General features: G+C 36.9%; 1 protein-coding gene across 1 annotated transcript in view; it reads right to left on the bottom strand.

Annotated features, from left to right (window-relative positions):
• DNAAF11 (dynein axonemal assembly factor 11) overlaps positions 1-17591 on the bottom strand; it is a 30247-nt gene extending 12656 nt beyond the window's left edge. The window contains 7 exon segments of the mRNA XM_040588351.1: positions 1273-1350; positions 4926-5114; positions 6234-6433; positions 7437-7609; positions 9586-9663; positions 14176-14343; positions 17546-17591. Of these exon segments, the coding sequence (XP_040444285.1) occupies positions 1273-1350; positions 4926-5114; positions 6234-6433; positions 7437-7609; positions 9586-9663; positions 14176-14343; positions 17546-17555 (896 nt within the window). The 5' untranslated portion in view covers positions 17556-17591.
• Between the last annotated feature and the right edge of the window lie 226 nt (positions 17592-17817).

Raw genomic sequence — 17817 nt, 5'->3', positions numbered from 1 at the left:
CTACTAACAGTGGACTCCAGGGGACCATATTTCTTCTAAAAAGATAGCTAGAGCTTTATTCTAAATGTCTCTGCTTTTTAAGAGGCATTATCAAATTCTATCAACATAAAATTTAAAGTATTATAGACTTAGTTTCTTTGACCTAGAAAATTAATTAAGTTTTTTTCACGCAACAGATTTTTACAAAAAAAGTACATCAGTACAATGGTAAGTATCTCCTGGTACAGATGGAATAAACCCGAATTCTTCTGCCACTACCTTTAACTTTCCCTATACCACTGAAAATTGTACGCTGCTCCTATAATGTAGGTTTTAAAATTCCTTGAATTTGTATAGATTTAAAAATTTCCAAGATTTAGAAAGCATTCTTCATGCTAATGATAAGCATGTTCTTAGCTTTTATTTTGTAGCTATATCAGTCTTAAGATGGAAAAACTTGCTCAGAGGGCAGCAGACAGGTAAATGACCCTTTGTAGGCCACTTTTTGATCACAGTCTCCTGTTGGAAGCTCGTGGGGGAGCTGTTTATAAGGAAATATTTGCACTCTCTCTCCTGTTTTCCCTTAGAAAAGGGAGGCTTGAGTCAAGTGAAACCAATGGTAATGCATGGCTGATATCCCTGGAAACTCGTTCCAAAACACTTGGATACCCAGGTGCCTTTGTCAATGATAACATACCAGAGACCTCCCTGTATCACTAGCCTGTGTTGCTAGAGACCTCATGCAGTGTCAAAGGACCTCATGCTGTAGCAGTTAATTAAATATCCTTTCCAGTTCTGCCAGTTTTACATCTGTCATGAGAGGACAGAATTATTTTGTCCAGAAATATTACTTGGACATATTTTTCTACATATCTACTCATACACATTTATCTTCAGTAGTCAAACCAGTTAAACGTTTTCCACTATTAGCAAGATGCTTCAAGAAAAAGAGCCTTGCCATAGAAGGAAAAGAGTAAAATGCCTTATATCTTTTACAGAAAAACAAATTCTTTAGTCATCAGAGACCAGTATGTTAAATTAAACAACGTTCAACACTTTACTCACTGAAAAGTAATTCTTTTTCCAGCATCAGAATATAAACTTATGTCAGTTTGCCCACAAGGAAAATCATATTCTAATTAGAATTTTTCAGCCCTCTTATTTTTATGGTGTTATATATTTTTATATTATATTTTTATATATATATATATATTATATAATATATATTTTGAATATAGTTGCCCAAACCAACTATAAAGAGGTTACCCTGTTTAACCTCTTAACCTTACATACTTAGGAACATTCACATTCAGAACTTTTCCTTCTGCAGTGATCAGTGTCCGAAGAGGTTTCTCTCTCTTTTTTGATTCCCTTTAAAAAGAACAAAAAATTATTTATCATTTCACATTCTGGTAGTTTATGTTTAATAGCAAACAAGAAAGAAGAGGACAGCAAGGGGAAAGAATTATCTGTTTTTTGATACTAAGATTGCAACTTATTTCAGGAACAAAACAGATTATATCAAATGTCCAATTCCACATTAAAAGCATCATGTATAGATGAGTAAATGCTTTGTAATATCACATCTTACACCAATAATAAGTTCTGTCTGTTACAATGTCCACTATGCCACAGTAATAAATCAGATTTATTTAGTATATCTTAAGAAATCACTGTATTGCTTAAACATAAAATGGGATGTTTTTCTAGTTATGAATAGCCATGCTAATCGTGAGGTATCCTTACTGTTAACTGATTTGATGTACGTGCAAGCCATTCTAAAGAATTTTTTATTCATGATAACTTAATTATTCTTACTGAACAAATGCTTAGCCTATCTGTAAATAACATGTCTATCAATCACTATTCTGCACTAGTAAAAAGAATTTTAATGGTCAAAAGATTACAGGCAGTGCCAAACAGGATAGAGCATGACGACAGTGCATACATATAGATTATTTGTTGATAAATCTATTACATTAATTGTTGTGTTCTTCCTTCAAAAAATACAATACATATTACCAATGGAGACTTCAACCTTCACTATTTTTGTCCAGCCATCAACAATGTATCTGGTTTTCATTTAGTGCAATGAACAAGCTAATTAAATTTATCTGCCATAACAAAGCAGATCACTGTCAGATCATTAAGACTTGTAGTACTGATATTTTCCTGTATAAATTACTTGGTCATAAGCAAGTAGAGAAAGAGTAAGGAACATGAAAAATAAAAATCTGCTTGCATGTAGCTAAAAAATGTCTATGCTTTCTTTAAAAATACATCTCTGTAATTGTCACTGTATTAATCCACTCTTCAGCTGGTCAATCTAGTGTGCATGGCTACTTGCCATGCTGTAAAAAAGCTGACATGTAAAAACCTGCCATTTCTCAAAAAGACAATGCAATACATTGGTTGTTTTGGTTTTTTTTTTGTTACCAAACCAGTTTCTTACTTAAGTTCAAAATTATGAGAACACTAAAGGTAAATCACTAATAAGGGAAATAAAGTATGTAAAATTTAGACCAGATAGGGGGAAAAAAAGCATAAAAAAATATTTGGTCTATAAATACAATAGATTTGAAGAAGAAATAAAAACAATTCAAGTGGAGCTACTGGAATGACTACATAAAAATAAGTTGAGGTGCTGAAGTGTGTCCAGAGCAGGGCAATGAAGCTGGTGAAGGGTCTAGAGAACAAGTCTTATGAGAAGCAGGTGAGGGAACTGAGGCTGTTTAGTCTGGAGGAGACTCAGACCCGGGACCTTACTGCTCTCTGCAACTACCTGACAGGGGCTGTAGGCAGGTGGGGGTTGGTCTCTTCTCCCAGATAACAGGATATGGATATCTGGGATATCTCCCAGATAACAGATAATATGACAGAGGAAACGGCCTCAAGTTGTGCCAGGGGAGGTTTAGATTGGATGTTAGGAAAAGCTTCTTCACTGAAAGGGTGGTCAAGCATTGGAACAGGCCGCCCAGGGAGGTGGTGGAATCACCATTCCTGGAAGTGTTTAAAAAGTGCATAGATGTGGTGCTCAAGGACATGGTTTAGTGGTGGTCTTGGCAGTCCTGGATCGACAGACGGACTTGCTGATTTTACAGGGTTTTTCCAAACTAAATGATTCTATGACTCTATGTTTCACAACTATCCATGTGTTAATACACTATTCCATAGTACAGATTAGAGCTTTAATGTGGGATTTATGAGCTAAAAGTTTCTACATCTGAATCACCATTCTTGACACTTAAATGCAAAGTGAATGAACGACCATTCTGTTCTAAACAGGCAGTTCTCAGAAAGACTTCAGGAAATTATATCCTGCCACCTTCCAGCTGTTAGTAATCTGTTCCTAGATAAAATCTGTCTGTTCATGTATACCATTTTAAAGCAAATTCAGTCATGTCATAATCATTAGTTTAAGATGACTTGTCTGACTTTGTGCTGAGATGAGCCAAAAGGCCTTGTTCTGGCAGCAAGTAGCTAAAGGAGATACTGTGCACCTTTCATCTGCAACTGATTTTACATTTGTTTGAATTTTCTGTGAATAAAACCACAAGTATTCACTCATTTCACAACAGCTGAAGCTGCTCAGTTTATTATCAACTGTGCATAACACATCTGGTAAATTTAACATGTGCTAACATGTCATAGGTAGGTTCAAATTTAGCATTAGTCTGATTGAGTTCATGTAAATTTTATACTAAAATAAATATCTTTTTGTACTGAATAACTTATATTAAAGCTACATTTTAGCTCCTGTCCACCAGCAAGAATGATTTGAAGTTGTCAAGGGAGGTTCTCATGCTACCTGACAAAAATCTTACACCAAACTTCACCAAAAGTGAAGTGTGAAAGGATTTTTAACTTCTTTAAAAGCCTTCAAAAATTATACAAATCTAGAAAGGATTTATTCTGTCTTTATTATAACACTATTTGGACTGTCCTTGAATATTTAGAGGGAAGCATTTGGAACACATTTGCTCTTGACTAGAGCAAGGCACGCCAAACAACAAAATTCTAACTAGTTAGAATCTGGGTTTCACAGTAGTTCTGGAAAAGTGCTAGACCTTGAATTAATAATAGCAACAAGTTATGCAGATTTCCAGATTCCTTGGAGATTTCCCTAGGAGTGACTTTTTCAATACTTACTCTTGATACATCTTTTGAAAATCATGCCCTTTAAAAGAACAGCTCAAAAAATCTCTGGCACAAATGGTTTTATATAAGAAAAAAAAAAAAAAAGACATTGCTAACTGTTTGTGGAACTGATAAGACAGCAGCAATAAAGTAACTTTTTTTGCTGGTATCTGCATTAATTTTCCATGTTCAGCAAAACTAATGGCAACTTCAGAAAGTTTTAAAGACATTTCAGGGGTCAGACATTTTCAGATTCAGCGTGCCAAATAGCACAGATAACATGAAGAAACTTATTACTCAGGACAAATATCTTTAATAAAGTATGTATAAAAATTTCTAAAGTTACATAGAAAAGCTGCTGGCAGTGTCACTTGTGCAAAAATTTTGTAGCATGGCCTGTAAGGAATTTATACAATGCAATCTGCACACTGGATAAATGCTTTTTGCAAGAATTTAAACATTGAACTACATTATTGAATATTGGATATATTGAAATATATTAGTTATCTGACAGAAAATTGAAAGTTCTGAAGTCCATAAAATGGAATTAAAAAGAAAATTTATATTTAAAAACTTTATTTGAGAAAAAATAAAATTAAGGGTATCAAATACATTTTAGAAAATTAAACAAACCAAAGTGAACAATCTGAATGTTTCATTTAAATTTTACAAGCATATTTGCGCAGGCAACAGGGATTTAAGCTGCCAGTCTCAGTAAATTTAACATGAGGCAATGACCTACCTCTCCTCTGTACCTTTGAAAATTTCCCCTTCTTCAAGTCATAGAATATATTAAAACACAAACATACCTTATATCATCTTTAGCTCTCCGTTTTTGTTCAATATATCTGTGAGTTTCTAATCTAGATTCTGGAGTATATGGTGTAGGCTCCTCCCAAAACCTTCTGTCTTCTTCATCATCTTCAGCTGTTCTCCACGTTTCTTGCTTTCCACCTCCTTCTTCCTGATGCTTTTCTTTGTCCTGTAGGGAGTCTGGGCTACACAAGATCACATGGAATATTATCCCAATGAAATGAAGAAAAAGTAACAGTACTTGCTAATGGATTCTTGCAATAATATTTTTTGACTCAATACTAATAGCTGTATAATCTCTACCAAGAAGGGCATCTTATATATTTGCATAATGTTCTCTGTTCTGTCTCTTTCATCAATCAAAAAAACATTCAATATAATATTTTTCAGTGACTTAACTAAGAACTGACAATGTGGTTATGCCCAGCCCTCTGAAATCCCTGATAGATAATGCAACAGATTTAATTTCAGGAGCAGAATTTTCAGATACCCTCACAACTTCCAGGTGAAAAAACTTCAGTCTGTGTGATGTTTAAGTATTCCTAATATCAGCCAGCAGCATAGAGATTTATAGGGTAGCAATATTTTATTTAGGCACCTCCTCAAGTGCCAGCTTAGAACCTGAATAATTTTTCCCCCTCGCCCTAAGCCTCTGTAATCTTCAGAAATTCTCTACTGATCTATAGAGAAAACTATATTTATGATACAGCTGTGACCTATGAAGACAAAGTTCCATAGCCAGCTCCACGGAACTTAGTCTCTATTGGATTAGATATAGGATGGATGACAACTGTAGTGGAAGACAACCCCAGACAAAAACCTTTCTGTTATCTAGGCAATCTCAGCGATAATAGGTGGAAGAAGTATAGAAATCAACATTCCATAGCCTTTTACATTGCAAAAGATCTGCAATATTCAATTTCAGTCTTTCTATCTGATAACTCTAAAGCCAGATAGCTGAACATCTGCTTTCTCTGGAACCCCTGCATTACCTTAAATAACAATTTCCAGCTGTTCTCCTGAAAGAAGCTATCAATTACACTATTTTGGCACTCAGAAAATGTAGGTAGGAGTTTGGAAACAAAAATTGTACTATCTGCAGGTCAGTAAAATTATGTTTGTAACTAATTATATTTTTCATTAGAGAGAACATGCACGAGGAGAAATAATTCTGCTAGAATCAACAATAAAACCAAAAATATTTAAGTGGAATTTTATAAACTATTTAATGAGAAAAAACAAAATTCTTAATGAAGATAGAGAAGAGCGACATTTGCTCACAAACTGTTCTTGCTTACTGCTACCTGTTACATTCAAGCTCAGATTCCACTTGTTTTTGTTTCTTGTCCTTTTTTTCTTGCATCCTTCTTTGAGTTTCTTCTTTTTCTCTGGTCCTTTTGAGAAGGTAAACTTGCTCCTGTTCTCTGATTTTCTGTTTCACTTCTGGATAGTTTTGAAGTGCTTGAATCCTCTCTGAACGTTCTATTTCTTTACTATCCAAAAACTTCCCAGAGGGGAAAAAACCCAACATATATATGTGAGAAATTTTAAACATATTCAAATCAATAAATACATTAAACTGTATGTTAACTTTGATAGATTACCTTCTCTATAAATTTAAAAATATGCCTTTCAAGCCTCCATAGAACTATGTAAGTTATGCTGTATTAAAAAGAATTAAAAACATGTTGCCATTCAGATCTGAAAACGGTGTTGTGCATGTGAGAGCTGCTTTTTGCATTTTCCAGGGGTTTTGCATTTTCAATTGGTCTTATTAAACTATGTAGTAGAAAGAGTCCCTTCAGCCATTTCTGATATTTGTCTGACCTTGATTCAGCGCATAAAGCTATTACAAAAATAATTCTTTTGATGTATTAGTTTATTGCCAACTAAGTGAGTTGAATCTAGTCTTAATAAGTTAAGCAGGTGTCTGTGCTTCTTCAAGGGAAATTGTAGAGGCATATTTCAGGACTGGGATTGCTTGTTTTAATAACAGGAAATCATTACATCTGATCAGTCATTGCACAAAACCTCAGTCTCAAAGTACCTATTTACAGTTGATGCAATATAGTGCATTTTTACACCAACTTCTATCTTTTTATTACACTGTTGGTTTGGTGCATATTGTTGGTATGGTACCAACAATGTGGCAACTTCCTGCAGTCATGAAAATAATTTTAAAATACAATGTGTATATAAAAACCAATGAGAAAAAAAGCCATAACTGTACAACGCATTTGTTTTTTCAAAGCTTTGTTTAAGGTTCTCGAATAAAAATGACAGAAAAGTTAACAAATGCATGTGGTTTAGTCAAAACAGAACCAGTTTATTATCACACTATTTACTGTAGTTACTCATTCTTCAGAATAGGATTTAATTCCCTGTGGACAGTAAGAAAAATGATACTAGCTTTCCTATCACAGGCATTTATTTTGTTCGGGATTAGTATGTTCAGTTGACAATGCTCATTATTGATATGGATATAAATTTAATTTTTAAAATCTTACTTTTAACTGGTGAAGAGTTGCCACTACAAATTCCCTGTAACCTTCAAATTCAGTACATGGGTTACCCACTAGAAACAATTCCTTCAGATGTATATTATATTTTAGGGCTTCAATACTGGAGAGTTCACCAATGAAATTTGCTGTCAGGTCAAGTTTCTTCAGTTCTTCACAACCTGTATGAAAAAACGATTTGTCTATAACATAAATGTACACAACATACACACGCACGCACACACACACACACAAGTACACACTTGAATATAAAACTGTATGCATTTATTGTCCATATACTAATTTCATCCTATCAGATTACATCTTCTGCAAGCCACAAGTGAAAAAGTGACTCACAGCTTAAGTTTATGAGGTCACAACATTTATAGAAAGAAAAAGAATATCAATAAAACCCCAAATATTGAATCTTAACACTATCAAAGTTTTGTGGTCAATGCTGGTACACTAGATAAGCTATGAAACTTACATTTTCAGATTAACTGGACTTAAATTTTCACAGTCTGATTGCCTTGGTACCTCTCCTCAACTGAGTCTTTAGTCAGCTAAAAGAGTAGCTAACTGCCTCAGGAGAGCATGATCAGTTATGGGGTTTATTTCTGTGTAATGTTAATCTTAGCTAACATTATTCAAGTGTAAAGATAAGGTTTTCTAAAAATTCTTTCCAAGTCAAGATTAGGTTTTCCACTCTATGGATTTAGCTATGGTGAATACTTTATCACTGATTATATTGCAAATACTGGGGAGAAAATGTTTGTTAACCAAAACAATTCATTATAAACAGAAACTAAATTAGCTAACAAGATGCCAGAAAATCTGGAGCCAAAATTTATCAGCCTCTGCTTTTGTCATAATCTCTCCACAAATCATAACCTTAGCTCTAAGAATAAAAAAGTTTAGCTAAGAACAAACTCAACTTAGATGCTCATCCCTGTAATAATTTCTTTCCCTTTGCAGGTCTATTTGGCAATTATTTTGTGCATAGTGGAGTTGAAAGAAACAACTCAAACTCAAACTTAGGTGATTTAAATAAACGAAATTTTTGCAAGTCTGCCTCCCAAAGGTTCTGACTCCTAAGTAAATGACAAATCACAGCAATAAATAATGCAGTCTGATAGAGAAACTTAAAATTCACTGGCATGAAAACAGATGTTGCTCAACAAATTGCCAAATATGTCATGTACTACCTACTTCTTCAACTTTTATAAATTTGTGTTCAGCCTATTTGTGTATTTTTTATTCAATTTAAGCCATTCTCTTGAATCAGCTTGTAGACTTAAAAATCAAACATATGAACAAACAAAATCCAGCTTTTTTTTTTTTTAATTGTTCCCATGTCAAAGTGGACTTTTTAAAGACTCAGCAACTGGAGGAATCAGGATCAAGGAAAACAAAGCAATGAAATCAGAAGTATTCATGTAATATGGAACATGTTTATGGGTGGCTCTGAGTCTTAGATTTTGGTACTGGAAAATGCTAGATCTTTGTACATGGAACTACAACAGGATAAAGTATTAAACACAGATAAAACAGACAGGACTTCATGGAATGACAGAGAAAAGGATGATGTGAAAAACTCTTTAAAAATACCCCAGACTGCCAATGCAACCTGTGCACAGTGTAGAACCTTCTTGTGTGTGACATTTGATTGATGAATTGAAGATGACTGTTGAAACATTACACAAGAGACTTTTTACAGCCTGCATAGCATTAAAACCAAACCAACCAACCAACCAAACAGAAAAAAAAACCCCAAACCCCCAACATCGCTCCACCTAACCTACATAAGAAATTATCTAATCTTTACAGTGGGGAAACACCAATTTCATGAAAAATTTGGATTCCCACTTAGTAAAGTATTAAAGAATAGAGCTATTGTACATGGCAACGCTGGTGAGAGAGTATGCAAAAAGTGACTGAATATACATTTAAGGAAGTTCAATTACATAAATTCAGCAGTAGGGAGCTCTTCCTACAAAAAAGCATTTGTTGAAACACTGCACACAAAAAGGCTCTTTCTGAATGTCATGAAAGTACTTTTACTGGTGGATATACTTAATGGCTTCTACCCTTTTTTACATTAGGTCACAACTTCAGTGTTTCAATACGAAAAGGTTAAATGGTTTGTTTAAAATCTGACCTTCCAGGTTTTCAATCCTTTCAATGTTGTTCAAAGCTACATTTAAATATTCCAGCTTCTTTAGTTTGCCCACATTTTCTGTAAGAAAACGTAGATCTGTTATTTCAGTTTTCTTCATTGGAAAAGACATTATCATTTTACTTGCTGACTTTACTTCAAAGAAACAATACAGCAGAAAAATAGGAAGGACAAATCAGAATATGTCTCAGATTACTAAGCATTAATAATTTAATTTTAATGAAAAGACAAACCCAGGAAATTCCTTTGAAAACACAAATTAAAATAAAAAAAATAAAAAGAAATAAGGAAGGTTTTAAACACATTTTTTATCAAAAATTCATGTAAATGTAAAACATATATAATGCAACAGGACTGGCAAAAACCATGGTGAAACATTCCATTTGTCATGAAACTCAGAAAGGACCAGGCCACACTTAGTCAATCTTTATAAAATCAGAATTTTAAACTGACTTATACAGAAAAGAATGGCTGCTTTAGTACAGATTTAGTTTTAAAAGATCTTTTATCTACCGGATTAATTCCAGAAACTTCCTCTCCTCCCTTTTTAAAATTTCTGCAAATAAGTATATATATGGCTTCAGTATGAACAGAACAAAGCCACACACATCCTTCTAATCTGGAATTTAACCTGTATTGTGTTCACCAGAAACTATTGAGATTATCAGGTTCACAGTGTGTAGTGTTGTGTCAGAACGGCTAGCATTTCCTCCTTTGAATACACAAAGGAAATAAAGAGGGAATAGGGTTGTGGGAAAATCACCTTGAGGGTGGGAATTAAAGAAAATTGGGTCCTAACAGAAGCGTAGTATTACAGAAAGATTTTTTAGAGTAAAATTACAGGTATCACATTCAGGACAGTTAGCATCCACAGAATCTACATCACCACAGTTCCCTAAGCCACACATGCTGATAGGAGTGATGGAGGATGGAGTGGAGTGGAGACACCGTGGCCATGCCCTGTTGTGCTCCCTGCAGGAATGGAAACTCGATGGGACCACACAGCTGATCAGCTGCATAGCAGTTGTCACATGAAGAATCCATTAGAAGTCTGTGGCTGAGCCAACCGTTGTGGTGACATTACTTTCTGCCAATGAAATAATCTCATTGTAATACTAACGCACACCTCCATCTCAAAGCTGCCTGCTTCCAAGGTACTACTACACCTCACTGGGCACACAACACCAGTTAGTAACAACAATATGTATGGCTAGAGTCACTCAATCTCCACCTAAATGTGATGGAAATGGGCTAGTCCTGGACTGAAATAAATGCAAGGGGTGGAGGGTGGGGGTGGGGGGTGGGGATTATTGTCTAAACTCTCAGATTACCCAGCTCTGATTCAGTGTTCACATAGCTAGGTCAAGCTGACTCACTCTCTAAAGTTATCATGAAGGGACTTCTGGTCAAGGTAGTCAGCCTTGGGGAGCATGAGAAACAAAGAACAGATAGTGAAACCACCGTTACCTAAGTTATGCAGAAAGAAGCCTTCAAGTGAGGAAAGTTCTGGCTATGAGAAGAAACAGGATGATAAGATGTTGCAATCCACTCACATCAACAGACAATTAGTTGAAAATAAGACAAAGCTAATTGTGGTAGTGGGAGATCACGACCTCCAACTCAAATAGCCCCCCTGAAAGAGGGCAAAATCCCGCTTGAGGAGCATGCGTAGTTAGCAGAGAACTTCAGTAGTGCTGTCTGAGGGTGCGTACTAATTTGCATTAGAAGCCAGAAACTTGTAACCAATCCTGTGTATGATGAATGAATATGCAATGTGCTATGAAGTATAAAAAGTGGACAGGAGAGGGGAGAAGTTAGGGAAGACTCTGTCGTAACTCCCGGGATCAGTCAACGGGCTAAGCCTGTCTTCTCCCCCATAGGAACACCTATTGGGTAAGAACTTTGCCTTATGCATGCTAAATAACTAACTCATTCTAGCTGTTATTAGTGATTATAGTTTAGTTGTATGTAATTTTATCACCAGTGACCATGAACCTTAATTTGTCACAATTTAATATTAATAGTGTTATTCCCTAAGCTGTTAGTGTGAGTCCTTTGTGGACGCTAGCATTTGTCAGCAGCAGGTAACACATTTAAACAAAAGTGGGCAGACCCGCTGAGGGGCTCCGCTCATGCTGTCGGCGTGTTTCCCTGAACAAGGCAGTGGAATTGCCCTCCAATCCAGTGGGACTGTTCAGTGAAGGGTTCTTGTAATGGGATGCTGACAGACTGGTTAGGCAGAAGAGTCTTGGCTTTCCTGAGGTGCTAATAGTTAAAACACCTGGGGTTGAGAGGATTCCTCCTGCCCCCCGACACTTCACATGACAAGGGTAGCAAATCTTAGTAATTTCCAAAAATGTCTGAAAAAAGCAAATACCACTTGAGATCCATGACTCACAGGTCAGAGACATAAATCTGAGACAACGTACATAGTATAACTTGTGTCACAATTCACCAATTCCTCCCCAACCACTAGATGTTTCAAAGATCTGATTGGAAAATCTACCCAATGAAGTTATAAAGTTTACCTCAAACTCTAATTCACAAGCTTCTCTGATCAACTGCTGTACAAACTGTCCCTGCTGAGACAAGGAAAGAAATTCAAGCAGAGGGAGCTTCATCTGACCAACTTAGATCATGTCTACAGCTGAGTTAGTTTTCTAGGCTTGTCTATAATCAACAAAGAGAAATAGGCTATTCAAGGTGCAATATGTCTTATCTTAAGTTGGTTGTCTAGAACCAGTGAGCCAAATCATGCTCAAAAATAACGCCTTTTCTTCACCACTGGTTATAAAAGGAGGTTACAGTAACTGCCTAAGACACAGACGTCTAAAAGTTTGGTGACATGAATCCTATCACTTAGTTTACTAAAGCCTTGGAGAGATATTTTCTTCATAATTCACAAATGATGAAATTAATTTCTCAGCAAAGATTTGTGCAGATTAGGCTGGCTGTTCGTTTTTCTTACTATTTCTGTAACAACAGTGCCTGTATACATGAAGATGTGACAGAGACAAGTGTTGAAGCCAATGGTATCTTGTGGAGTTTTTTCTGTGTGCAGAAAAGAACCAGCACCCATCCATAGAGTGGTTACCTTATAACTTGTTGTAAGTCTGATCTTGAGTTGCGTAAAGATTTTCTTCAAGAAGAGAAAAGGCACATCCCAGTAGAGTCAGTATAATCCGTGAGGCTATGCTATTTTGAAGCATGCTCAGAACTGCTGTGTGCTCTGCATGGACATGTTGATATCCACTGGGAAGAAATACTTCTCAAATTCAGTACTTTGTAACCCAGCCCCTATGGGCAACCCTTTTGGTCACTATTTATACAGTGCTGCTTTTTGTTTGTTTGTTTGTTTTGTTCATTTATTCCTGATTCATTATCTTGGAAAGCTGTTATAGTATACAAGAATATATAAAGTAGTAAGTTACATACTTTCCTAACTCCTAAAGTTAGATTATGTTAAGATAAAAATTGGATACACCAAAAAAAATAATGAGATTGCTTAAAAAATCTTGTGTCCAAAAAGCAATAATCTGAAAGGTAATATGACATACCATACTAACCTAAAGGAGGTATGAGTGTTGAAAAAAGATGAAGTCTTGCACCTTATTTAGGGACACAGTAACAGAGGGAAAACCAACTTATTTTAGTCCCATTTTTGATGGGGCAGAGCAGCATAAACCAGTTTCAACAATCTTATTCTCTCTGGGAGAAGATTCCTCCACTCTAAGAAATGCAGATGTTACCAGTACAGATACAGTTTCCTGATAAGCCCCTCCAGAGAGTTTAAAGCCTTTGCTTACAAGTCCTGAGCACAGAATTTCACCCTAAAACTTCAGAGATTTTTCTTTCTTCCTCTTAAGGGGCTTCAAAGGAATACGCTAACATAATTCCTGAGCACTTCTGACTTTTCATTCTTCACCAACACACTACCTGCAGAGTCTAAGCTTTTCCAGCCCTAGGCTTGATGTCATATCTTTCTGTAGAGAGCACAGCAAACATGTGAACCTATAGCACAAAACAGACCATATGAACTTAAACAGTCTCCAGTGGTGCAGGAAGACCATTGAGACTTCATTGTAAAAACTTGTCTTTATGCACAAAAGCAAGTATTTTATCTGAATGAAAATTATTTAAATGTTAACAAAACCCACTATTTGTATAAAAATTGAATTTTAAAACAAACCTGAAGACAGCTAGTCCTATATCATAGTCCACGGTATATGCTAAACTGTCTGTCTATCTGTTTCCCACAAAGACAGGACATTTACGTCATACCTTGACTTTTTTAGTTTTTAATGAATCAAGGGTGTTCCACACTCATATTCTACTGACTTGTACCTCAGTACTGTCTTTTTCATTTAAAATTTCCCTTGCAAATTTCTGAGCTTCTGAACAAATTTACCAAAGAGACAGGGAAAGAAAATCTTGTAGGAGCAGATCAACAAAGAACTTTTCTGTAGTTACTTACTCTAAATTCCCTTAAAGTATAACTCAACAGATACTTTTTTCTGATTTCAAAATTATGCATGTAAATCCATTAAAAAAAAATATCTAGAAAGCACTTACCGATTTTGGGAATTAGATTATTCTGAAGATAGAGAATTTTTAAATCTCGACACCATTTGTCAAGATACTCTAGTTTTTCTATTTCCTGCTGATGTAAAGAGATCTCTTCCAGTGAAAAAATTTCACAGTTGTTATGTTCTGCACGTCTTCTAACAAGATCTTCAGTAACTGAAAGAAACATTTGATGTCATATTTCCCTTCAGTAATTTTCTGCCATCTGACTTATGAACAACTTACAGAATCATTAAAATCTTTTGTTCCACCATACCAAATAGATGTCTGGTAGAAACACCAACAAAACTAAAATCACCTCGAAAAGACATCAAGTACCAAGTAAGTTCATCGCACTCTGCCACAGTAAACATAATTTGTGGAACACACTCATGTCACCTGTAACATTTAGAAAAATCCATATGAAAATTGCTGAGTCTTCCATACGTGTGATACAACTCTGGCAGAAATTAATCCAGCATCCACTACCTTCAGCACAGCTTGCGTGGCAGATTGATTCATGTCGACAAGCAATGGAGTGTTTTACGCTCTTTTATTTCCTGATGCCAGATGTTCACCTCATAGACAGCAGGGGGGGAAGTAAACCAGCTACCGTGTGTCATCATATTCTTTTGCCATCATGATGTGCACAGAAATAAGCAGAATAAATGTTGAAAGTGGGCAGGTATTTTTTACTTTTTTTCATGCTTGAGGCAAAGCCATAACTAATTAATGCTTATAAATATTTATGTTAGAATGAAATTTAATCCTCACTACCAGCTCATTAGCAGCCAGCAAAGGAGTTTTTGGCCAATTATCATGCAGTAACATTTAATGTCAGACAATCTTTCAAACAGTGAAAAGGCTCTGTATAATGAAGGTAAAGGAATTCTGAGGACCAGCACTCGGTCTTGAGCTAGATATTATTACTTTGTTTCCAGTCCACCGCACCAAAAAAGCCCTAACATTTCTCTTTCCTTGACAAGCAGTGAGCTACAGTGAAGTACGGATAGGGTTTTATCAAATTAGCATAGGTATGTTCATGATTGTTAATAAAAAAAAAAAAAAGAGAAAAGACTAGCCAGCCTTCCTAAAAGGCTCTGAAGAAAAATAAGTAAAAAGAAAAAAAAATAATCCAGAAATCTGTGAAAACAAATTTTTCCTACTATGCATTAACTAAAAGTATTATTGCACTGCTTCTTTGTCTCAGGAAGGTTTTGTGAATTCATCCAGTTTTATTTGTGGTCCTGGAATGGCTGCACACATTCACTGGTCTGCTACAAGCTGGGTAAACTATGTACCACAACAGCCCAAACTCACAAGTGTCAGTGAAGCTCCTCTATCTACAGCCTTAGGGAACGGGGTGAAACTGGTTTTGCATATATTATATTATTTGCAGATGAGCAGAGTTAAACCTCCTTTCTCTTCAATAGTTTCATCTGACATGATTTACAAAATTATATAGTGGTGATACTGATACTGATGTAAGAAGAGATCCTGTCTGCACATCAGGCATAATGGGAAAGGTAAGTATATTTCTTTTTTAATCATGTTGGGCAGGCTTGCTGTATCTAACAAACATCTTCCCTTCAATAGCCCATTGATTAAAGCTGATTAAATTAATAGAGAAAAGATAAAAAAGTGGCAATAATAATGATTAAATATTTTAGTCTTCATAGAAAATATTAAAATACAAAAATATGAAAACCACTGACATTTCTAATAAGTTACTTGGCAAATCTGCTGGAAATAATAATTAGAAAGTCCTGCTTACTAAAGTGTTTGGTAGCAAATCTTTCAGTGCCAGTATTTCCAGTGCAAACAGGTATTTCTGAGCGAGATAACCCCACAATCTGCATACTTATGCATTGGAGACAACATTATAGTCTATATGCTTTATACAAAATGAAGTCATACAAACTATTCCTGACAGTTTTATTACAACCAGATTTTCCTTAGCTGATGAAAAGAAAATTGAAGTGATTGTTGGAGTGATTATTCAAAAACATCCGCTTCCATTACCAAGTGGTTTGCAAAGCAGAGGCAATCATTCACAATAGAAGCTACAGTAGAGCTTTAGAGACCTATTTTGGAGACCTGCTGTAGGAAATGGAATGAATATTTGACATTTGGTAAGCTATCTAGCTCATGGAAGAAAAATGAGGGAAACAAACTTGCAAGAGAAAACGAATTTTAAATATAAGCTTTTACCCAGGACATTGATGAAACACATTGTAACATCACTTCTCACTGAGAAGGTCATTAGCCAGATCAACTGATGTTGTGCACAGTAACAGAACAGACCAGTGACCTGAGAGATCACAGCTACTCCTGTGTTCCCGTGATGACAGGAGGAAATAAGGGGTGGCATCAGTCAACTGGAGATAACAGATCTTGAAGAACTAACAGCTGCGTTTCCAAAAATTACTTGTTTTATTCAAAACAGAGGAGATATGAAGGAAGGCATTAAAGAAATTGAAAGAATAAGCAGGCAGACAGCTGCAGGTATATCAAGAAACAGTGGGGGGAACCTGTATTTCAAAAAAGTGAAGTATGCAACCATTATTTCAAGGCTCAAATTCTTGCCACACTATTCAGGAGATGAAGCCATTCTCCTTCAGGCAGCACCAGCTCAAAGCAGGCCTATGCCAGCTTCATGCAGAGAGAAAGAGTTGCTTTCCAAAGCACTGCTTTAGTCCAGCAAGGGACTGGCAGTCCAGTGATGGTACACAATCAAAATAGATTACAGGGAAAATCAGAGAGGAAGGAAATCCCTCAGGAGTTTTTTTCCTGAGTGATATGTATGAGTACCCAGTCTTTTTGGTCATGTTGCTTTACCTGTAAAAGTTTATGTGTTCATAAGTAATAGTATGATGTATTTTAATCTCATTCAGGGTTTTTTGACATCTCTGATAAAGTGTCTGCATTGACTACTTCTACCTTAAAAAAATATATATTATCACCTGGCGTTGAACGTTTATGACTGCAGGGAAAGGACAGCAAGGGCAGCTCTAGGCCCAGATGCAAGCCATCCTGTCACACCTTCCCCTTGCAGGGCACTGCCCCACACACGGAGGGGTCCCCACTGGGGCCAGCCCGCTGCTGGGCCTCTTGGGGGCTGTTTCGGGAGGCAAGCACGCCCCTGTGCTGTGCTTGGTGGGTTGCTACTACCAGGGAGCAGGGCAACCAGATAACCAAGCAAAGTGAGGAGAGGAAGGGAGGCAGGAGGGGAGAGAAGCTGCTACGGGAGTATGGGGATGGCAGGGAAAGAGCACAGGCGTGGGAAGAGGGAACACGGTGGCCAGGGAGTGGGGCACGTCCTGGAGAGGAGGGAAGGGACACTGGGGAGGGGAGGAAAGCGGCTCTCGGCGACACTCACTCCGCACCATGGCCACCCCTCAGATTCCGGCCGCCGCCGCCGCCGCCATTACAGGACGCCGCCGCGTTGCCTTGGCAACGGGGTGGGGCGGAGACCGCGGCCGCTACGGCAGCTCCGGGCGCTGGGGCGGGCCGGCCCCGGGCCCCGCGCTCCCCGCCCGGACGTTCCCTCAGGGCCGGCGCCTTCTGCTCCCGAGGCGGCGTGTCCCTGCGCAGAGCCGCCAGCAGCGCTGGTGTGCCCGCCCGAGAGGCAAACCGGCTTCTGCATACTTC

Source organism: Falco naumanni, chromosome 3 (assembly GCF_017639655.2).
Source record: "Falco naumanni isolate bFalNau1 chromosome 3, bFalNau1.pat, whole genome shotgun sequence".
Lineage (NCBI taxonomy): Eukaryota > Metazoa > Chordata > Aves > Falconiformes > Falconidae > Falco > Falco naumanni.
Note: the sequence above shows the minus strand (reverse complement) of the source record. Positions and strands in the feature narration are given on the sequence as shown.